We start from the raw sequence: 24,672 nt of genomic DNA, 5'->3' as shown, positions 1-24,672 counted from the left end.
TCTAAATTATTATGAAATATCTTACCTGACTAAGTGAATAGTAGTTTCAAAGCATCCTGTGACGTCATTGCACCCATTGTGCAGTCACTTTCAAGAAAAGTGGAATGTTTGCATCAATGGTCAGCCGACCATCGTGGGAAAAACGGCTGCAAGCCAGCTAGTCTGGTTCCCTGACATGACAATTCCCCGACGTACATAAATTGCTCCGTTTTGTTTGAATCAGGGTCAGGGAACAGACTACAAGAACACTACTTTTGTCTTGGCTTACCCAGCATCAATATGAACACGAAACTTAACAGGTCAGTGTAACAATATCAATTAATCCCCAAATCCATCAATTTCTGAAAATTGCAGCAAAGCATTTTTTATACATGTGTAATAGCTTTAAATGATGCGACATTTGTTAGACGCTCGCTTTGGCGACTAAATACATCAGAGTATATGGGGAGGTCTCAGATTTCAAAATGAGATTTGGAAACGCGCAGTTTATTAGGGCAGTTTCGAATTTTGTCAGGCCATCGCGACTCGGGCCGGCACTTGACGCCGTTAGCGACGACGCACGACGAGTGACAATGCCAGGAGGCCTTTTGCACTTGCTAAAGCCCGGTTCATACTCGGCGCGAAAGCGAAAGCGAACGCGAATTTGGGACGTCATGGCAAGTATTCGCGCTGCGAATTCGTAAAAGTTGAACACATTTTAACTCGGGCGAATTTCGCAGCGAACGTGCCATGACGTCAAATTCGCTTCGCATTCGCATTCGCGTGGAGTATGAACCGGGCTTGATTCTTTTAATTTGCGCTTTTTATTCTTTGTCATTCCGCTACCCTTGTGGAAAGAGAAACTTATATCAGCATACATTTTTTTTATGTAAATAGGCAGAATTAAGTCGCAATCGCATATCACCTGTGATTATTTGTTCCATTTAAAGACATTTAATTGGACATTATACAAAAGATGAATAATATGACACCAGATCACCCTGCGGTTTTGACTGAAACAAAGGCAAATACCAGGTTTAAAATAATTGAAACATGTTATGCTCCTATTTCCTGTTCACGTTACCGTGGCCTCAACATTACAGCAGGCTCAATAATGACTATAATATACTAAGCGAGAGTAGAGGTCCCTAAACTGTGACCGAAAATGTTGTTATTTCAGGCAAGAATTTCATGACCGGGCGACCGGGTTGACCAACATGCTGCACGCCACAAGTGAAATAGACACTTGATGTAACAACGCATCCCCTCTATCTCCTCTCGTGAAAAATCAAGTCGCGGAAGTGAAAGATTTGTGCGATGCTTTACCGGGTGGCAAGTCGCCCTAAACCGCTCCAGCGCTATCATGACGAGGTTGTCCGTCGATGTCACATTGACGCACCAAAGGAAGAAATCTAAATACACCAAGCGACATGAAAGATACTGACGTATTATTATTTTTGTTAACTTTCGATGACGATGCAGTGCAAGATGAACATTACCCCGGCAACAGAGTCAACGATAGTCTGGCGAAGGATATGAGACAATTTGGGAAGGAGAACACTCGGCGTCTCACCAGCATACCAGTGATACCGTTACCAAGCACAATCAGGCAGGCGATAAAGTCGGCGCACACCTTTCCAATTTTACTGCAAAGTTTGCATGTTATTAGTGCTAAATTCAACTTGGCAGATGACACTATTTAGTTCGATTACAGAGACTATAAATCCTTCTAGTGAAAGGATGATTGTTTTGAAATAGATTAAACTTCTATCTATTGCAAATTGCGAGTAGACCTACCAGATGTACGGAATGCTTTAGGTGGCATCCGAGTTTGTTTTAGTTTTTAAACTTGGCCTGCTACGTGCATAGCTCTCAGATTAAAGTTTGTAAAAGGAACAGGGAGCCGTACGCACACAGCAAATCGCTAGTCTTTGATTTGCAAAAAGTGAAGGAATGAGTGTAGAAGCGACTGTAAATATATGAAGATAGGTACTTCAGACAGGAAATAATTGTTTGTGCTAATTCACTTGTGAACTAGCTCGTAGGAGGATTGCCGTTCCCGTCACCTACTCGGTTTCTTCGAAGTAGTTTCTGGATGAGTTGTCGCAACTCAGAACGAAAATGATTGTACTTGAAGAAGTAAATGATCGGGTTGACGAACATGTTGCAGGCAACCAGGGTGGTAAAGGGATCGTACAATGGAGTGCTCCAATCTCCTGAAAATTGTTCATAAATGAACAACACTTCTAGTGGTGTCCAGCACACCGCAAACATTATGCCTATCAGCATTGTCGTAACGAGGATGTTTCTCTTGGCTTTATTTACGGCATTCTGAGGACCGTTCATTGGTGCAGATTTCTTGGTAAGCGTGATAATTATCCGGCTATATGTGTAGATCAAAATGGTAAATGGCATCAAACACTCAATAACCACAACCATTGTGGCTTCGAAAACCTTCAAAGCTGTTTCCATTTCTATGAATTGGCAATACCCTTGGCGCGGTTCAAACATAAATATGATATGTAAGCCAAATATGAAGCCTATAGCCCAAGCAATTCCGACTGCAAACTTCAGCTTAGCTGCAGATGAACTATTGCGATGTTTCACCGGGTGGCAAGTCGCCATAAACCGCTCCAGCGATATCATGACAAGGTTGTATGTGGATGTGATATTGACACACCAAAGCATGACATCTGAATACACCAAGCGACAAAAAAATTGATCAGTCATGGAACCCTCGACGGAAACTGAAATTTGTTTAGTTTTTATAACGACAAGATGCAGGAAGAATATAACTCCAGCAATTGAATCAATGAAGGACTGGTGCAGGATGAGACGATTCGTGAAGGAGCTGAACACTCGTCGCCTGAGCAGCATAACGGTGATGACCATGCCGTTAACAAGCACAGCCAGGCAGGCGATGATTGTGTTGACTGCATCTTTTAGATGGGTAGGTGGATTCAGCGTCCAGTCTTCTATCGTGCTGTTTCCGAGTTGTGCCATAATTTTCTGCCAATTGTTTATGGGAAGTTAGATGTCAGTTTTCAGTCTTGTATGGATCTCAAAGATTGTGATGTAAGGCTGACGTGAACATATTTTAGCCCGTAAGAACTACCGTGTGATGCTCGCCACCTCATCGTACAAAACGCGGTTGGAATGGTTGAGGGCCAAACACGCGAATGATATTGCACATTTCTCGTGAAATGAGTCGTCTTCGTTTGAGACATCATTTAGACTCCTGTTGGACTTGATCACTGACAGTAGCTACATCAACAATATCAACAAAGCAATATCAACAAGAGAACACATTAAGGAACGCTCTTTGAAACGCCGATTCCTCTGAGATTATACCTTTTTCTGATTTTAGTTACCATGGAGATACATCCGCTACATCCGAAGCGATTACGTTCAACCAATTATTGAATCATGTTCACTGTTCCTTTTTTGGGGGGATCGAAATACGGTCTAAATTCACCATGATGTTCACAACTGGATTGGATCAAATGCCGATACTAAATTTTAGTGCATGTCTGCATTACCATTATTAGTAGTAGCGGCGATGTTTTTTCAACCCTCTGAAAATATGGTTTTATTTTGGTTTGCTTTTGCGCACATAACGCACAAGGACTAAAATAATATTTCTCAAAAATGAATATGTAGGCACATGTCACTACATGTCGGCAATCCAAGCCAATTTCATGAAAATGTATACAAAGTGGGATATGGCAAAGAGCTACACTGATCTTACACCACACTATGGATTCAAGAAATTTCAAAATCGAACAATGAGAATTAATGCCTACGTTACATGAGAGATTGGAATGAAAACAAACATGGCTGCCCCCAACAGAAATGAGAATTTCACAAAAATCATGGATAAGTAACAATTGGATAATCATAAGTTACATAAAGGATCAAGCAAATTCTAACAAGCTTACTGGGAATTACGATTAGAGCGGAGCACATATTCTTTACCTTGCAAAGATAAAAAAAAAGAGAGAGAAACTTCGAGATAAAAAAGGAGAGTATAACATCGTCAGTCATTAAGTGACAGGTTTGTAGAGATTTAAATTTCTATTTACTGCACATATTTTTTTAAAAGTCATTACACTAAATTTGTGTAGCAGCCAGCTTTTTTACTACCGCATCATGACATGGAGGAAATAACACCATATCAAACATCAACGCCTAATGCAAACCATGAAGCAGAAACAAAACGTATACTTCCGTGTATTTTATCATGAACGAGTCATGATGAAGATGAAGATCAACATGAACTAGTTCTACATGTATTTGCAATGGAGGACCAAACATTGTGCTTAAAAGGTAACATAATGGTTAAAATTTCCTTCCACTTCCCAAGGTGTACTTTTAACAAACCAATGGGTTACTTGACCAATATTGACCCAAGTAACAGCAAGGCTCAGAATGCATGTTTCCATAGGAGGGAGCCTACATTATATTACACGATTTGGGTATAATATGTTGCAACTACAATGATTGAACAGCTACATTTGTGTTAACTCTCGGGGCAGCAGCTGGCATTGGAATTGCATTCCTGTCCTCCACTCGGTTTCTACGACACCTCCTGGTGATCAGGTTTCTCAACTCCGACCGAAAATGCTCGTACTTGAAGCAGTAAATGATCGGGTTGACGAACATGTTACAGGCCAACAGGCTGGCAAGCGGAGCGTAAAATGAATTGCCCAAGTCTCCCGAACCACATTGATAAATATGTAAGGCTTATACTGGTGTCCAGCACACCACAAACATAATGCCTATCAGCATTGTAGTGACGAGGACGTTCTTCTTAGCTTTATTCATGACATTCCGAGGACCGTTCGGTGGATTAGTAGATTTCTTGGTGAGCTTGATGAGTATCCGGCTGTATGCATATGTCAAAATGGTAATGGGTACTAAGGACTCAACAATCAAAACCAGCGACGCTAGGAAAACTATCAAAACTGTTTCCATATCGATGAATTGACAACGCCCCTCACGGGGTTCCAACATCAATATTAAATGTGAGCTGTATATAAAGCCGGTGCCCCAGGCAATTCCAATAGCAAACTTCAGCTTGGCCACGGACAAAGAGTTGCGATGCTTCACCGGGTGGCAAGTCGCCATGAACCGCTCCAGCGATATCATGACAAGGTTGTACGTGGATGCGACATATAATCCCCATAGCAAGAATTCTGAAAATATCAAGCGACAAGATAATTGATCAGTCATGGAACCCTCGAAGGATACTGAAATTTGTTTAGCTTTTATAACGACATGATGCAGGAAAAACATAACTCCAGCAATTGAATCAATGAAGGACTGATGCAGGATGAGACGATTTGTGAAGGAATTGAACACCCGTCGTCTGAGCAGCATAACGGTGATGACCAAGCCGTTACCAAGCACAGCCAGGCAGGCGATGATTGTGTAGACTGCATCCAGAGGGCCATGGGCCTTTTCGATCCAAACATCATTGGTCTCATTCCCAAGAGACATGACTGCCTAGATAAAAGTGCACTCTCATTCGGCAGTTATTGCAAAGCAAATGACAGTTATCATCTTGGTTCTAGCCTATACTGAGTTTGCAACCGGTCATTGCAGAATATATTTAAATGTGTTGAGGGCAACACTTTACACTGCACAGTATCAAACCAATGCCTCGAACGAAGGGATACAGTTTATGCCAAGCTTTTATTCCATTAGGAGGAAACTTGGATTCGATTAAGGCAACGTTACCATGGTAAAATAGTAAGTAATTAGATTTAGTCACCGAAGCAACGAAGAAATGGGTCGTGGCCGTTAAAGTCAATATTTCTTCATTATTGGGGGAGGGGGAGGGGGTGACAGCGCCTGCTTGATATTTAAGCTTCGGAAAAATAGAAATATTGACAGCCCATACATTTTAAAGGCACCGCATGACACTTTATTTTAGTTTCAAGCTTTTACATTTTGATCGTTTCACATTCGAAAGGTTTACAAAATGTATTAAGCACTATCATGCCATTCGCCCGGAATTTGTAAAATGTTACAACATGACATTAATTTGAATGACTGCTATGTTGAGTTGTGTAAATGCAGCGGGCACGGAAATAGTCTCAGAGTCTTGAGAACGATCAAGATGTTGCAGCCACGATTCATGAGATGTTGCACTCTGCAGAATCCATTATAGGTCGTCATATATGAATTCCTGAAATATATCACTTGGTAAGCACTGCCTTATCAATGAAATTATACAATTTTTTACTTGGGATATAAATGTGTGCTTGGCCGGTTTATGTTTAAGATTTTGCTAAAAAAAGTTTACTTCTTGGTTTTTAAACACCCTTCTAGCTATGTTATGGTATGTGCCTCTCACGAGTTGTTGTAATTAATTTCTTATATGGAGATTGGCGCTTGCGTTGTGCAAACTGCTCGATCTGGCGCAGAACGCAGCTGTGCCAATTTAGTGAGAATTTAGGAGTATGAAATATGGACTCATTGGTAGTATTGCTCATGCCTACAACAGAGGGTTTTAAACGTTTAAGCCATTGACCTCCATGATATATTTTTATGTATAATAGTATGAAATATGGACTCATTGGTAGTATTGCTCATGCCTACAACAGAGGGTTTTAAACGTTTAAGCCATTGACCTCCATGATATATTTTTATGTATAATGGAGATCAATGGTTCAACCAATAACAGGGTAACTTACCCTGTTATTGGTTGAACCATAGATTTCATAGGATCCTGGAAAAGTGTTTAAGACCAGCTAACGGGAGTTTTATCAACCGTTTAAGACCGACCGAGTGACGTGCCCTCGACCAAAGGGAATGCGTAAACTGTCTTAGGTATTTATGAATAAGGATTAAGAATACAAATTTGAATATCTAAAGTACGGATAACTCAATGGTCATAATTGTGGGTTTGTTGTTTTTATAATGTCTGTGTGAACAATGAACAGTCACTTGACTAATGCAAGTATCGTTACAAGCTGTTTCGATGGAACAATTTACATTGACAAAATATGATAACATCATTTGTGCAAATTAATGTGGGTGTCGGTCGGAGCTTTCAAATTGAAACCCACCCTCTCCGAAATTGTTTTTGGAAGAGTTGTCTCAGCTGAGATCGAAATACTCGTATTTTAAAAATCGTACATCAAATGTTATACCAGCCAATTTTGTTCCGATACATGTGCATCATGACCTGGACGAAAATATCACAGTACCAATCATCTACGCCTAAAGCAAACAATGAAGCAGTGCAATAAATTACGTTGTGCCAAGCTTCACCGACGTATAAATACTGTATACTTTGTGTGTTACCTCCCGAGTGAAAGTTTGAAAAAGTGCAAAACCTAATTTGATTTACATACCTGACGCAAAATTCCATCTTATGAATAGTTAATGCGGTACCCGCTGCTATGTACAATCAGATTCGAACAAGCAACCGAGTCCGTTCGCTCGGTGGTCAAGTGGTAAGATATCTGCAGGAGGTCGTTGATTTGAGTCCCACCCGATTTTTTTTCTGTTTCAAACTTTCACTCGGGAGGTATCACACTTGGTATACAGTGTTTTTTACGTCGGTGAAAGGCAAAACCTGATATTTACATCACTCCGACGCAAAGTTCCATTTTATGAATAATGAAGCAGTACATCGATAAAGGAATGATAAACAGGGAAAAAATACACTTGAAGTAGACGTATTATTTGAAACGGAGGACAAAACATTTTTTTTAAAATGGCTTGTGCAACTACAAAGATTGAACAGCTAAATTTGTGTTCATTCTTGGGGCAGCAGCTTGCATCGGAATTGCGTTCCAGTCCTCCACTCGGTTTCTACGACACCTCCTGATGATCAGGTTTCTCAACTCCAACCTAAAATGCTTGTACTTGAAGCAGTAAATGATCGGGTTAATGAACATGCTGCAGGCCAAGGCCGAGGTAAATAGTGCATACACGAAGTCACCCCATTCTCCTGCGATGAATGCATCAACGTGAGAAACTTCCGTTGGTGTCCAGCATACAATAAACATCAGACTAATCAGCATTGTCGTAACAAGAACGTTCTTCTTTGCTTTATTCATGACATTCTGAGGACCATTCATCGGATTGGCAGATTTTCTTGTTAGCGTCATGATAATTCGGCTGTATGTATAGATCAAAACTGCAATGGGCGCTAAATACTCAATAAACATCGCTGCTGAAACTTCCAAAATCTGCAGACCAGTTTCAATTTTCGTCAGTCGACAACCTCCTTCATGTGCTTCAAACATAAGTATAAGATGTGAGCCGTATATGAAGCCGATGGCCCAGGAAGTTCCTACAGCAAACTTCAGCTTGGCTGGGCACCACGTTTTCCGATGCTTCACTGGGTGGCAAGTCGCCATATACCGCTCCAGCGATATCAAGACAAGGTTGTATGTTGATGTCACATTGACGCACCAAAGTTCAATCTGAATACACCAGGCGACAAGACAATTGATCAGTTATGGATCCCTCAGTGGATATTGAAATTTGGTAGGTATTTATAACGACATGATGCACGAAGAACAAAACTCCAGCAATTGAGTCAATGATAGACTGATGCAGAATGAGACGATTGGTGAAGGAGCTGAACACTCGTCTTCTGAGCAGCATAACGGTGATGACCATGCCGTTACCAAGAACAGCCAGGCAGGTGATTGTTGTGCCGATTGCATTCATTAGAAGGTTGGATGGATCTGGTGTCCAGTCGTCATTCGTGCTGTTTTTTTGTGTGTCTTTCAAGATTTCCTGCAAACCGATCGAAGACATGGTTCTGTATAAAAGGTGATTTTATCAGTAATTTGCTGCAGCTACAATAACCGTTTTCAGTTAACTCAACGAATTGGTTGTGGTCCTAGACCGGCAAATGATCGCAAGTGATGTTGGCAAAGTGTATGAAATACAGACTGTAACACCCATGGAGAATCCCGGTTGCAAGGGCAAAAATAATCGTTGACGTTGTCGGATGGTCGGAGTTATTCTGGTTAATGGATTATCATAATGATTGATTACCCTCTTTGAGATAAGGGATATCTCAACTATAAGATATATTGCCAGTCTACGATTGTAAACTAACCTGGCCTGCCTTTCAAAACCAATTCCTTTTGATTTTCTGGTAATACAAGCTCTTAACAGTCTCCCCGATATCACCGATGCTGGTCAGCTAAAACGCTGATCCATCAGACATAACAAGATTTCTGTGTTCAGCTTAAACCACTTAAATTCGGTAGCTGTGAGTAACCCCTTAGTTACCATGAGGATATCAAGTCTCCAATCAATATTTGCTGACGTTGTGCGAGGGTCCGATATTGGCTACCAAAAGGTCAACGTATTTTCAAAACCCTCGTGCACCACTTTTCACTGCTTTTAAAGTAAATACATCCACACGGATTTGTGATCTTTTTTTATCGCCCTAAATTGACTTACTACTGCCTTGGTTCCCCTGTGAGTTTAATATGTCGTCCATTGCTTTCATTGTTTCTGGATCTATTCTATATATCGAAAACATGTTGGCAGTTCTTGAATTTATAACATTCGAGGTAGTGGTTTGAGTTTCCATAACCATATCATTAGACCCGATTGTGATATAAAAAAAAACTGAAAAAAATTGGGAACAGAATAACGAAAAGACAATGGATATAGCGCCCGTAAAATGAGTTTGGAAAGAAAAGTTAGTTTCGTGTACAATATTGTATGGTTTAAAGAACATGGAATACTTGATTTACTTAAGTGTCCACTGTAAAAAAAAAAAAAAATAATTGAAGAGATGAAAGAGCTTGGGAGTAAGTACTAAAATACACGTTTAAAACCTATACCAGGCAAGTAGACACGATTAAAGACCGTTATGTTCATTAATGGTCATAGTGTTATTTCTCATATACAGTGTTTATAAAAAAAAATGCAAATAAAAATAACGGAATGCCATACGTAGAATGTGTCACCAAATGGTTTGAAAGACACGCCTTGCTATTTTAAAATGAGACATCAAACGTCCAAATCTAATAAGTTTTGATAGAGTTATCAGTAATTTACCAAGAGAGATCAAATTGACCATGGGAGCAAGTTTCCAATTTTTTAGGCATTGGGACAAAGGTAGCGTAATGCCTCTTTGTGGATATTTGCCTGGCCTACAAAAAATGTGTTTAGTGGGTAAACACAATTCTTAACACTATTCCTGCTAAAACACCTAATGCTAAAACTGTTTAGCATGTAAACATGTTTACAAATACAAACTATCATGGGCTGAGGCAAACAGGAGTGCATCAAGATAGGAAGTGGATTGGTCATGTCACAGTCTCAGGAGAAAACCGAGTTCCTTCAGAAGAACGCGACCACTGGCTGTAGTCTCAATAGAGGGAGGACCCAGCAAGCACAACACAGTTCTGCAAGACATCGGGTTTCACCTCAAAAACATCTGGCTCCCACTCCGTCAGACTGATGGGTCTCCTATGCCCTATGTCCTCTGTAATCACCCAGGTCTAACAGGTCTCCTTTACCCGAGGTCCTCCCTCTACTGAGACTGCAAACCTACTGTTCCACTTCAGTGGGCACACCAAGCTTGCTCTAGGCTCCCAGCTACTTTGCATCCACACAGGATGCAACTACACACTTCATCGATTTCGCTTTTTGCTACTTACGTATTTACTTTCTTAGAGTTTAGGCACTCTCCTGAAGACGGTCAGAGTATAACTGACCGGAAGGTCTAGCTTATACCACTGGTTCTTTTTAGAACCATTCTCTTACTACAGAAATGATTCACACACGGTGTTTCCGCAAACCTTTTAATCAAAATTTCCGACAAAAATAGAATGTAATAAAGAAAAAAAAATCTGAAAAATTTCACCCCTGATTAACACAAAATATACTTGGGGGAGGGTGGGGGAACTGCGAACGTCAAGTATGTCGACAGTTTACCAGAACAGTAAAATCCTAATGAAACACAACTGGACTATTAACTTTGTGTGTGTTTCATGTACATGGGGTTTGTAAGGATGGAACCACTGATGCGAAGTACAGAAACTGGGGACACCAGCGACCGAGCAAAGGTACCAGTGAGGATTGTGCATTGGAATGATGTAAAATGTGAGAATCGCTCTCCTGTCATCTGCGAACGACCTGCACCACAGCTGCACTTACCCTGGGCGGAATGACCTGATGCCCCTGGGGCATCAACAAACCCAATTTTTTGAATATATTTTTTTTAGGGCCAATAACGTTCACCTCCTATCTAATCCTCATCCAACCCTTGCCAAATCAGCTAGTTCAATGAACTTTGCAGCCAGGGCTACACCCAGGTCGTGTCAACAAACTTTCGACCAGGCCTCCTGCCAAGTCTCATTGAAACATCAACAAAGACCTGTTACTTGACACAGCCATTTCCCTTCATAACTGCATACCACAGCCGCCAGTCAATTATCTTTCCAACGCACTATCTGGTAACTGTCTGGACACTGTCTGGCATGTGGCTTTTTGTTGTATTGCTATGAATAGGGTCTTGCGAAGTGCGGGAAAGTACCTGTTGACGAGTTGTTGTAAAGTTTTTTTGTAAACGCTGCGCAGGGTTTAGTGACAACAAACACCCGTTACTCATCAACTTTAAAAAAACCAAATCAAATAGGAATCATGTAGAAGTACCGTGAATATACAATTAAACCAGTTTAGTAGCGATTTTTGGCGTACCATTTTAGAAGACGAAAACATTTTTAAAAAGTTGATGCATGTGGCATTCGTCTTAGACTAATTGGTGCTACAAATGTATTCGTTTAATATGTGCTTTTGGAAAGTAGTTTTACCTAATGATCTGTATGTTTCTTTTAGTTTCAAAGCTTTTTAATTTCCATCTCAATTTCTAAGATAAAGTTAAAGGGCCTCAGGTTTCGATTTTGATAGGATATTTCTCAAAGGCAAATCTCAACTTAACAAAACTTACTGGTTACAATAAACTCAAACACATCCTCTGCCATTGCTACGATGAATGAATACAGATTTTTTTTCGTAAAAGGGGTAGCTTGGAAGAGAGAAATACATTTTTCACCAATTTTGTTTGAAATTGAAGTTTATTCCAACTGTGTTCAGATTTAAATGATTTAAAATATCAAAACCAAGCAGAATCTGTGGGTTATAAAACAAATATTGAATGCTTCATCTCGTGGTGAAGTAAAGCTAGCCTCCGTTGGTGATCTGTTCAGCCTTCACTTTCTAACAAGAGCTTATAAGAGTTGGTCTGTATGGAAGTGATATTATGGTAACCATGGCTTCGCCTCGGGAAAATAGATTGTCCATGGATATCTCGGGAGGCTAGTTTTACTACACCACCACTCGAAGCATTCAATATTTGTATACTTATGTTGTTTTATTAATTAATTAAAGTTGATCATTTGTGTAGGCTTTTTGTGGTTGATACAGTTTGAGATTACATATACTGGTAAAATGTTATATGATGAAGAGTTGTGCATCCTCCATGAGTTTTTGGCCTAAAGTGTGGAGGAAATATGTCTCCAGATGAGGAGCATTGATGACCGAGGGAGGCAGTTTATTCGTGTTGAATTGTTGATGGATAAATGCTTGTACTGTAGATCATGCTATGGGTCATATGTCGGTGGTATGAGAACTGGCGAGGCCTTCTATGTGATCTTGTTTGTATCATGAGGGTATACAGGAATTTGCAGTAGCCTCCATCTAGCTTCACAACATATCACTGTACGATATTCAGCATCATGAAGTAAGTTTTTTTTAATGACTTGGGGTAAAATCAAATGATCAATATTGCATTTGCTGAAGGCTCGTCTGCCAAAGTTTTTTAATGAAGTGTGGTACAATCAAATGATCAATAGTGCATTTTCTGAAGGCTCTGCCAAAGGTTTTTAATGACTTGGGGTAGAATCAAATGATCAATATTGCATTTTCTGAAGACTCTGCCAAATGCAGTACATTTTCCAACCATGAGCCCCACGCCTCTATTCATGGAGCAAAACAACAGATTTTTGGATCAATATCCAGCCTTCACATTCTAACCAGAGCTTATTAGAGGTGGTCTGTATCGAAGTGATATTATGGTAACCATGGCAATTCCGATAAATAAGTATCAGATACCCGTTCTAATGGCACGGGAAAGGCATGGTTCGTACCGTATCCAATTTGAACGATTCTATTTGCGTGCATTCGGGCAGTATTGCATCCTGCATGAGTTTTTGGCCTAAAGTGTGGATGAAATATGTCTCCAGATGAGGAGCATTGATGACCGAGGGAGGCAGTTTATTCGTGTTGAATTGTTGATGGATAAGTGCTTGTACTGTAGATCGTACTATTGGTCATATGTCGGTGGTATGAGAACTGGCGAGGCCTTGTATGTGATCTTGTTTGTATCATGAGGGTATACAGGAATTGGCAGTAGCCTCTATCTAGCTTCACAACATAGCACTGTACGGTATTCAGCATCATGAAGTAAGATTTTTAATGAATTGGGGTAGAATCAAATGATCAATATTGCATTTTCTGAAGGCTCTGCCAGATGCAGTACATTTTCCAACCATGAGCCCCACGCCTCTATTCATGGAGCAAAACAATATATTTTTTGGATCAATATTCAACCTTCACTTTCTAACCAGAGCTTATTAGAGGTGGTCTGTATCGAAGTGATATTATGGTAACCATGGCAATTTCGATAAATAAGTATCAGATACCCGTTCTAATGGCACGGGAAAGGCATGGTTCGTACCGTATCGATTCAAACGATTCTATGTGCGTGCAGTGGGGCAGAATACATTTACGGCATCGTCAAGCGCAATAAACTACACTTATAAAGGACAGGTGACAATAATACCCTTCAATTTACCACAGATGACGACCAGTGTGGTAACATCTGACAAAGATGTTGCCTAGACATCCTATGCCTATCGTTAACTTGATAAGCCTTTGTCTTATGATCAGATTCACTAGTGGTAATGAGAGGTGTGTGGCCTCCATTAGAGGGGCGTGTCCTCCTGCTTGGATCCAGTGGGGGGACAAATGCTATAAAGCCATCATTAAGCCCCTGACGTGGGATGAGGCAAAACATGAATGCATCGAGATGGGAAGTGTCTTGGTCATGCCACAGTCTCAGGCGGAAACTGCGTTCCTTCTGGAAAACCTGCTCAGCTTCTACTGGATCGACTGCAATGATCAGCAAGTTGAAGGTTTGTCAACTTTTATTGTTTTAACAAGGAATTCCTTTTGTTGTTGTTGATAAAGTTTTCTCTCGGCTTAGAAACAATTGTAAATTCGTAAGACATATTAGTGGGGCGGATATGGGAAATACCTGGGGAATTGTGCCTTTCTGGATACCAGCATGGAATTTGACACACATTCAGAATATGTCATAAAAAGATATTTGGATATACATGTTGAGTCATTACATATTTGTCCTTTAAAAAGTATAGGAACACTAACAAGCAATTTCCTAAAATTTCAAAATGGCTGACACTTCTTGTTGTTCTACCTTTATATTTTTGAAAGACAAATCTGCGATGACCCTATAGCTTACTATCTTTCCCATGACATAATCTGTGTGCCAAATTCTAAGCTAGTATTATAAAAGACATAATCACATCACCTATCTGCGGTGCGGTACTTTATCAAAACTTTAAACGTACATTATTCTTACTTTTTAAAATATAGCATGACAGCAAAATTCAAACCAACCGAAACTGACACTTACACTCTCTGTGTATTAGGTGAATGGGTGTGTCAAGATGGCACTACTGATGTGGAGTACCGAGAGTGGCGGGTGGAGACTGGTGAACCTAATAATAGCAAGGGAAGAGAAGATTGTGCAGCAGCTGACAAATCTGGTTGGATTGACATATCATGTGAGAGTCTCTTTTATTTCATTTGCAAACGATCTGCACCACAGTTGCACTTTTAAGTGACAACAAACAATGATAGAAAATTAATTTGTTTTTAAAGAATGTGAATATGCAATTGAATTCTTGTACAATCACAATTTTGGGCATACAATCTGAGAGAACGAAAACAACTTGACTAAAACAGATCTCAAGTTTAATACTGTTATAGAGTGCTTGACATTTCGATTTTGGCAGGATATTTCTCAAAGACAAATCTTAAGATAACAGCGATGACGTGTTATAATGAGTCTAATACATCATCATTGATGCAATGAGTGAACGCAGATGACTGTGTTTGCCAATTGTCGTATCGTGCCGTAGACCCGTGTCTTTCCAATTTGGAATTGACATTATTTTATTTACACGTCGTATAAAATCTCCACAAACAATCATTTGTGATTATTACCAATAACTAGCAGATTAATAAATAGCGTTTATAGTATGTCATTATTCTCTGCAGTAGTTGATTGTATTTTTAAGCAATGTACATGTACTCTAATCTATGATATTTAACTTTCATTGACGTTGTCATATCACACGATGTTGTCATTATTACATTTATGTTACTTCTTTTCAGAGCACACAAACTTGAGGCTTGCAATGGAAAAAAAGCAAAGATTGGGGCATCAATTTTTCGAGTATTGCAACTTTACATATTTTTCAATACTTAAATGTTTATGGCGTTTATGTAGTAAAATGTTTGGGAAATAACTAACTACTGGTCTACTTAGCAACAGACCACATTAGTTGTCATTGTACCCAACAGCAATATTGGTGACCATTTGATATTGAGGCCACTTTTGTTTCACTATCACTGTCCACTGTCAATGTCAGCGAGGCCTCAACATTATATTGGGCTCGCCGATATGCACTCGGTTTCTTTGGAAGCGTGTGAGTACGAGGTCCTTCAACTGCGATCGAAAGTGTTGGTATTTCAAGCAATAAATGATCGGGTTGACCAACATGTTGCAAGCAACGAATGAAGCAGATACTTGATACATAAACGTATGTCTCCTTCGGTCAAAAATCAAATAGAGGATGTGACCAATTTGCGTTGGTGCCCAACATATGACAAACATGATGCTTATTGTCAGGGTAGTGATGATGAGATTCTTCTTAGCTTTGTTCATTACATTCGGAGCACCATTCCCTGGATTAGCAAGTTTCTTGGTTAGCATGATGAGAATCCGTGTATACGAGTATAACATAACGGCGATTGGTAACAGGTACTCGACTGTAATGGGTACAGCGAAAAAAGTACATCATTCCAAGCTGCAGATCCCTGATCTGACAAGACCCCTGATGTGGTTCAATGAAAATTAAGAGCGGCACATTTTCAATACAGCCTATCATCCAGACAGTAAAAACTACAATCTTGAGCTTAGTGTTAGATCAAGTGTTGCGGTTGTAGGTTGTAGGTGGATGTCACATTGGCGCACAGGAGGAAGAAATTTGAATACACTAGGCGACATAGAAACTGATCACTGACGGTACTCTTGATGGATACTGAAATATTTTGAGTCTTGATAATGACATGGTGCAAGAGGAACATAACGCCAGCAATAGAGTCAGCGATGGACTGATGTAGGATGAGACGATTTGTGTAGGAGCTGAATTTTCGTCGTCTGAGCAGCATAACGGTGATGACCATGCCGTTACCGAGCACAGTAAAGCAGGCTATGATTGTGTCGATTGCATCCAACAGTAGGCTAGATGGATTAGGTGTCCAGTCGTCATTCGTTCTGTTTCCGATGACTGTAATCATTTCCCGCAATCCGATCGAAGACATAATTGTGTGTATGTCTTTTTTTTTCTTTTCTTTTTTTAACAGTACTCTTTCGTTGTTAGACTTTTGTTTTCAGTGAATTGAACGGTTGGATGTAGGGTCTTATAATTCGAACGGCGTCCGGCGTATTTAACTGGAACTGATGTAGACCGAATGTATCGATGCACTTCGTTACGTATGCAACTTCACTGCGAAGAATACCGGTTGCTAAAAGCAAACATCTTTGACATTGTTAAATGTAAGAAATTAATTGTAGTGTTATTTAGTAGAAAGGTTGAAAGCTGACTGCGGACTTTCTTATGATTTATTAGACTCCTTGAGATAAGATAAGACATGTCTCAACCATATCGTATTTTGTCGTTGTGCGATTGCGTACCAACCACAGGACCCCCCCCCCCCCCTCCACTCAAACCTCTTAAAAATCTCTCTGTTGTTAGCATCGAACCTTTCAGTTAAAACGCTGATCCATTAGACATATTCAGGTTGCGGTGTTCAGAAAAAAACCCACTTAGATTCGGTATCTTTGCGTGGCCTTTTAGTTACCATGATGATTTCAATCTGTAGTCATTACGCTGACGTTTTGTTAGCGTTCGATAATAATAACTGAGGGTAATGTAAAAGCCAACGCATTCACACTTCATCATACGCTACGTTACTTGTTTCAACTTTGAATGATCATTCGAAATACGCAGTGGATGAACCGGGAACCAGTCCGGGTCTCCCCTAAGTTCTAGTTGAAGTCCGAGTTCTAGTTGTTGAAGGGGTACTTGTGCACGGAGTGCAAAAGTTCCGATCACAAGAACCACTTCAACGACCGGAAAAGGAGAGTTGGGGGAGACCTAGACTGGTTCTGGATCCATCCACTGCGTATTTCGAATGATCCAAAGTTATTGGGGCGGAGATAAGTCCGGGAGACCTTAAAATTCGAAACAGCTTTGTACCACAGAGCTGTATCAGGATAAATAAGTCGGCATATTTTGTGCGCGAACCCAGAGATATAAAATATTTATGCGCGAACCAGTACAGTACGCACACGTCTAACTGGAAGTTCACTTCGAGAACAACTAAACGAGGCAGGGATTACACTGTAGAAACAAATTCAACGCGTAAGCACTTATGACGGTACCTTTTGTTACTTATTTTTCTAAAAACAACTCCTTTAAGCTTTTTTTTTAGCCAAAAAAGCGATTCGTTCAAACAATAGCTGTGTATTCATTTCTTTCTTCTCACCTGGACCCAATTTCATGGCTCTGCTTACCGTTATGGAAAAATCCCTGCTTACTGTAGCAGAAAATAATACGGTAAGCATATTTCACTGTGTAGCGAGGATTTTGGCTTCTGCGCATGCGCATATCCTGTAACAATGGATTCTGTGCTTACAGGGTTAGGCCAAAAAAAAAATATTCGGTCTCTGGTCAGACCAAAGTTCCGGAATTGACGCGGCCACGCGGCTTTTTTTTTTTTTTCTTTTTTTTTCTTTTTTTCTTCAAGCTTGGATTGTACAGACAAGGTAGGTACTATTTTGCTTTTTTGGTGTCCTCATGTACATTGGTGTCCTCCATAATTTGCCTTGGTGCTTTCGATCATTTGCCTTGGTGCAATTTCCCATTCCTTGGTGCTTTTTGGTAAAAAAAATTGAGGAGGTGCGGAAATAGAGGGCGCTGTTGGAGCTACCGCGGAACATTTTGGAAAAAAAAAAAGATCGACGCGCATGATTAAAATCGACGCGCGCGCTGACCAGAGACCGACTTATTTTTTTTTGGCCTTAGCGCAGATTTCTTTTTTCTGCTATCGCTGTTAGCAAAATGATGGTGATCGTAAGCGCAGAGTTCCGTGGTTAGCAGAGCCATGAAATTGATCCCTGATCATAGGTTCGTACGCGCCTGTGTATTAAGGTTCGAATCCTGGCCGTAGATCGCATGTAAGTAGAGTTGTGCGTTGGTTCTCTCCTGTGCCACGAGGGTTTTTCTCCGGGCCCTCCGGTTTTCTTCCCTCCGGAAAAATAAAACACTTTCGATCTCAGGCTGTGCTCCATGGTCATATATGGGTCGATGTGGCCGGCAACCATAGGCGCCTTTACGTGCCAGCGGCCCGACCACGTTGTAGCCGCGTCCTTCGCAATTCAGCATACCAGCTGCGAGTAAGGATGATTAGCCTCCCAAATTATTATTATTATATTTTAGGAATTAGCAGCAACAGTTTTGTGAGTAAACCTGTGAAATGTTAATTGTGTACATTATTTTTGGTAGTCACGAAGTAAATCTAGCCGAAACCACACAGTCGACGCAAGTTTATATATAACTGCACGGCTTACTTTAGAGTAAATGGTAACAAACGATTAGTTGCCAACACTTAAATGTGATATTAAGACACTCACGCTGCTTTTGGTTTAACTTCATTAACACAAATTTTACGTTGAACAAAACACTATTTAAATTTGAAATTAATCCAGATATCCCAAAGTCTAGTATCGGGTAACTAGTTTATTTGCAGACCAAAATGACACTCTGTTCTTAATTCTTTGCTATTTGCGGGTGATTATTATTGCTTTGTATTTATTTTCATTTTAAATCCTAACATAATCTTAGATGACATCACAATGCTCCGATTATCCATTTGGTGCTCGAATTCCCTCTCTTTGATGGTATTTTCCATCCTCCACACTTATATATTTATTTATTTATTTATTATCCACATCCAACAGCAGAAAAAAACCACAAAAAAATATTGATACTTTTACACAAAATGTTAGTAATGGAGCTAACTCCTCAAAAGTTTCTGCGGAGAAATGTAACGTTTGTTTAATATTTTGGCATGACTCATTATTATTTCAGGAACTAAAAGTATATTTATTTATGTTGCTTTAATTTTAACAATCATAACCGTCGGGGGCGTGGGCTCTTTGGTGTCACAGCAAGGCAGGGTTGTGACACACACGGGTGTCAGAGGGCACACGGGTGTCGGAGAAGCTGCGTTGACGCGATTCTATCGTGATTGGTTAAGCTAATAATCCAAGTTATGGAGTAACTGTTTTAATTTAATAGATACACAATATATTGCATTTCAGTCAAATTAATGGACATATCAATTACATGGTTCATATCCACTGTCCACGTTAGCGAGGCCTCAACATTATAGCGGGCTCGCCGATATGCACTCGGTTTCTTCGGAAGCGTGTGAGTACGAGGTCCTTCACCTGTGATCGAAAGTGTTGGTACTTCAAGCAATAAATGATCGGGTTGACCAACATGTTGCACGCAACGAATGAAGCAGATACTTGATAGAGTAAAATATTTCCCTGTCGGTCGCATATTAAATGTCGGAAGTGACCGATTTGTGCGGGTGTCCAACACAGGACAAACATGATGCTTATTGCCAGGGTAGTGCTGATGAGATTCTTCTTAGCTTTGTTTATTACACCATTCACTGGATTGGCAAGTTTCTTGGTTAGCATGACGAGAATCCGTGTGTACGAGAATATCATAACGGTAAGTGGTACAAAGTACTCGATTGCAATGGGTAAAGCGAAAAGACACAACTTTCCAAGCTGCAGATCCCTGATCTGACAAAACCCCTGATGTGGTTCAATGAAAACTAACAGCGGCACATTTTCAATACAGCCTACCATCCAGACAGTAAAAACAACAATCTTGAGCTTAGTTTTGGACAATGTGTTGCGATGCTTCACCGGATGGCAAGTCGCCATAAACCGCTCCAGCGATATCATGACAAGGTTGTAGGTGGATGCCACATTAGCGCACCGAAGGAGGAAGCTTGAATAAACGAGGCGACATAGAAATTGATCACTGATGGCACTCTCAATTGAGGGTGAAATGTTTCGAGCCTTGATAACGACATGGTGCAAGAAGAGCAAAACTCCAGCAATAGCGTCAGTGATAGACTGATGCAGGATGAGACGATTAGTGAAGGAGCTGAACACCCGTCGTCTGATCAGCATAACGGTGATGACCATGCCGTTACCAAGCACAGTAAGGCAGGCTATAGTTGCGTCGATTGCATCCAACAAAGGGCTAGATTTGTTCGGTGTCCACTCGTCATCCGTTCTGTTCGCAATGTCTGTCAACATTTCCCGCGATCCGATCGAAGACATGGTCCTTTTTACATTTTATTTTACAGTATTCCTTTAAGCTAGATTTCGGCTGTCAGTGATTCAGTGAACTGAACGGGTCTGAGAACAGCGTCCCGCAGCGTATTTAATTGCACGTGATGTTGGTACAGTGAAGATGCACGTGATGTAGGTACAGCGAAGATGCACCTCGTGACGCATGCAACCGCACTGCAAAGAATACCAGTTGCTGAGGCAAAAATCTTTGACATTGTTGCGTGTTAGCCATTAATTACCTGTTATTTAGTAGAAAGGTTGAATGCTGACTGCGGATTATCTTATGATTTATTAGCCTCCTTGAGATAAGACATGTCTCAACCGTAATGTATTTGGTCATTGAGCGATTGCGTACAAACCAGAGGACCCTCCCTTGCATTTCAACCTCTCAACAATCGTCCTGTTGCTATCATAGATGCTTTCAGTTAAAAGCCGATCCGTCAGACATATTCAGGTTGCGGTAGTCAGAATACTACCACTATCTTGTCTGGCCTTTTAGTTACCATGAGGATTTCAATCTCTAATCATTACGCTGACATTTTGTTAGGGTTCGATAATAATAATAATGAGGGCGATATAAATATCAACGCATTCACACTCCATCATAAGCTACGTTCTCTGTTTCAAAAGTAACTATATCCAAAAGGATAAAAAAAAATGTATTTTGCACCAATTCAATAGCACTGCTCGAGCTTTTGTGGGCTCCGTGCGCCAACAAAAGAGGGCTTTTTTTACCACATTTGCTGTGGACTGGACTGGACACACAGCGTGTGCGTACTGTACTGTACTGGTTCGCGCGCGAAGTGCGCACGACTTCCCGAATGTGGCAACGGCAAATGCTATAGCCACAGCGTGGTTTCCCATTCTACTTCCTGTCCCCAATAACTTTGGATCATTCGAAATACGCAGTGGATGAACAGGAACCTGTCTAGGTCTCCTCCAACTCCCCTCTCCTGGCCCTTGAATGGGTATTTATGCTCGGAGATTATACAGCCCTGCCGCTTCATCTCTAGCTGGAAGTTCACTTCGAGAACAATACACGAGGCAGAGATTAAACCGTAGAAAAAAATCAAACGCGTGAGTACTCATTTTGCCTTTCCCTACGTACTTATTAGAAAACAACTTCATTAAACCTTTGTCAGCCCCCCCCCCCAAAAAAAATAAAAAAATAAAATAAAAGCGATTCCTTCAAATATTGAAGCTGTGTGTTAATTTCAGGATGCAGTCAGCACAATCGTCGCCTGCCTGGCTGTGCTTGGTAACTGCATGGTTATCACCGTTAAGTTGCTCAGACGACTAGTGTTCAGCTCATTCACAAATGGTTTCATCCTGCACAAGTCCATTATTTACACTATCCCTGGCATCACGTTTTTCTTTCACCAAGTCGTGATCAAGACTCAAACCCTTTCAGTTTCCATCGAGGGCAACGTTTAATGATCAACTTCTTTGTCGATTTGTGGTCACAAATTTCGTTTTTTTTGTGGCTCAATGTAACATATAGCCAGATAGTCATCATGCTTACAAGGAAACTGCTAATAAACAAGTGAGCGAGAAACGGAATGTCATGACTAAGGCTAAGAGGAACATCCTAATTACTACTTGTGAAATTGTATTCGGAGCGTAAATTAATGTACCGTCATACTGAAATATGCTTTGTTATTGACAGGGCGAGGAAATAAAAGAAGAAAAAAACTATCGCTGTACAAAATTAAATCGGTTGAAATTAAATTCTTCTCAACGACCCATATTCTGCTTTACTTTGGTAACTTAATCTAATTGTTGCCATGGTAACATTCTTTCTTATTAAATTAAAGCTTGGGTTTTAATGCTATTGCACGTGTACGACTTTATGAGAAGTAATATTGTACAGGTTGAGGCGTCACTGTAAAGATACTCGCATTGTTTGAGTCTGGAGCAGATGATAATGATGTCCTAAGGACAAGAATAGACAGTGTTCTACGGTTGAAACTGTCTCTGAAATAACTGCAAAACCGACTGCGTTTTCTTTCCGCCTATTTAGTAATCATGTCTGGATTTGATACGGGAAACGCGACTGATGACTTGTTGCCCCAAACTGCACACAACCCTCTGCTGGATGCAGTCAACACAATCATCGCCTGCCTGGCTGTGCTTGGTAACGGCATGGTCATCACCGTTATGCTGCTCAGACGACGAGTGTTCAGCTCCTTCACGAATCGTCTCATCCTGCACCAGTCAGTCATTGACTGTGTTGGTGGCATTGTGTTTTTCGTTTGGCGGGTAGTTTTTCATAACGTCTTCAAGAAAGTATCACTCGAAGGTAATATCTACGATCAGTTGCTATGTGGGATCGTAACCGCCGAATGTTTAATCTGGTGCTTGGGTGTGACATCCACATACAATCTCGTCATCATATCGCTGGAGCGGTTCATGGCGACTTGTCACCCTGTGAAACATCGCAATACCTGGACTTCAGCTAAGCTAAGAATTGCAATAGGAACGGCCTGGGCTATTGGCTTTATATATGGCTCACATTTCATATTAATGCATGAAGTACGTCAGGGGCGTTGTCGAATTATAGAAATGGAAATAGGTTTGAAGATTTTTGAAGCTTCATCAGTGATTGCTATCGAATATGTGGTGCCCATTACCATTTTGATCTATACATACAGCCGGATTCTCATCAAAGTCACAAAGATTTTTGCTAATCCAGTGAACGGTGCTCGGCATGCCACGAATAAACGTAAGAGAAACGTCCTCGTTACAACGATGCTGATAGGCATTATGTTTGTGGTGTGCTGGACACCAGCGGAGGTCTTCTACATTTATGAGTACATATCGGAAATACGGGGAAGCTGGATTTACGCAGCATATACATGCCTGTTGGCCTGCAACATGTTTGTCAACCCAGTCATTTACTGCTTCAAGTACGAACATTTTCGGTCGGAGTTGAGAAATCTGGTCATCAGGAGGTGTGTTAGAAACCGAGTGGAGGACGGGGAAGGCATTCCTATGGCAGCTGCCGAATGAACCCAAATGTATCTGTTGAGTCACTTAAAGCAGCATGTGAATAGACTCAAATCGCGTAGTGTTGATTGCACTTGTAGGCCTATTTATATAGTTATTTCGGTCTTGTGCTTTAGTGTTTTTGACTGTTAACGCGTATAATAATTTGCATGAACGATAAAATAGGAAATATTATTACCTATTTTATCGTTCATGCAAATACATATGATTTTTTTCTCGTTTTCGTAAATTGTTATTTGATGATGTAGGACAAGATGTTTGATACGGTAGAAGCGCAGCCTTAAACTGGCTCATTTAAAATGCGAAGCACGGGAGGTTTATTTTATTGTATGTGAAATACATCTACATCAACATCTGCATTCGCAATTGTAGAGCTCCACAGACCGATGATCTTGGCGTACGGATAGTACTCCGCAGGAATTTCCCTTTTCTTTGAATCTGTTTTGAGCCATTTTGGGGTTTCGTTTATACAACGCTGTTCATTCGGTGTGCGGCCTAACGATGAGTAATAATGAGGGACGAAAGAATTGTTACAGGAACTACAATTTATTCACCAGTTCGATCTCCATACAGATGGCGGGGGAGGGGGCTATTTTTGTACGCAACCAAGTATAGTCAATGACCCCAATGCGCATGCATCAGTTGGTAACGGAATGGATTTCGTACTTCCTTTTTTATAATGAGAATCCTCCAGAGCAATGATTGAGAACAATTATCAGGAGTTAAAAACACAATTTAAGGAACAAAATTCACATTTGGGGGAAAAAAATAAAAAGGGAAACTTTCTGCAGGATTTAACCTGGAACATCCAGCATCATGGATCAGCGATTTAACGAACAAGCCACCACAGCGAGACCACGGTGACCGCTGTGGAATATGAGCTA

General features: G+C 40.6%; 3 protein-coding genes across 3 annotated transcripts; 1 reads left to right on the top strand and 2 right to left on the bottom strand.

The window, feature by feature from the left end:
• Positions 1-2,013: 2,013 nt before the first annotated feature.
• LOC119738307 (neuropeptide receptor 22-like) lies at positions 2,014-2,982 on the bottom strand. Its single transcript, XM_038213151.1, has one exon. It carries the CDS (start codon positions 2,980-2,982, stop codon positions 2,014-2,016), a length of 969 nt encoding a protein of 322 aa, XP_038069079.1.
• Positions 2,983-4,722: 1,740 nt separating this feature from the next.
• Positions 4,723-5,478, bottom strand: LOC119738306 (neuromedin-U receptor 2-like). Its single transcript, XM_038213150.1, has one exon. It carries the CDS (start codon positions 5,476-5,478, stop codon positions 4,723-4,725), a length of 756 nt encoding a protein of 251 aa, XP_038069078.1.
• A 3,079-nt stretch (positions 5,479-8,557) lies between these two features.
• LOC119738302 (ladderlectin-like) lies at positions 8,558-15,659 on the top strand. Its single transcript, XM_038213147.1, has 4 exons — positions 8,558-8,676; positions 13,921-14,165; positions 14,703-14,837; positions 15,640-15,659. Exons 1-4 carry the CDS (start codon positions 8,558-8,560, stop codon positions 15,657-15,659), a joined length of 519 nt encoding a protein of 172 aa, XP_038069075.1.
• The last annotated feature ends 9,013 nt before the right edge of the window (positions 15,660-24,672 follow it).

This window comes from Patiria miniata, unplaced genomic scaffold (assembly GCF_015706575.1).
Source record: "Patiria miniata isolate m_02_andy unplaced genomic scaffold, ASM1570657v1 HiC_scaffold_3, whole genome shotgun sequence".
Taxonomy (NCBI): Eukaryota; Metazoa; Echinodermata; class Asteroidea; order Valvatida; family Asterinidae; genus Patiria; species Patiria miniata.
This window is presented reverse-complemented; position numbering and strand designations above follow the sequence as displayed.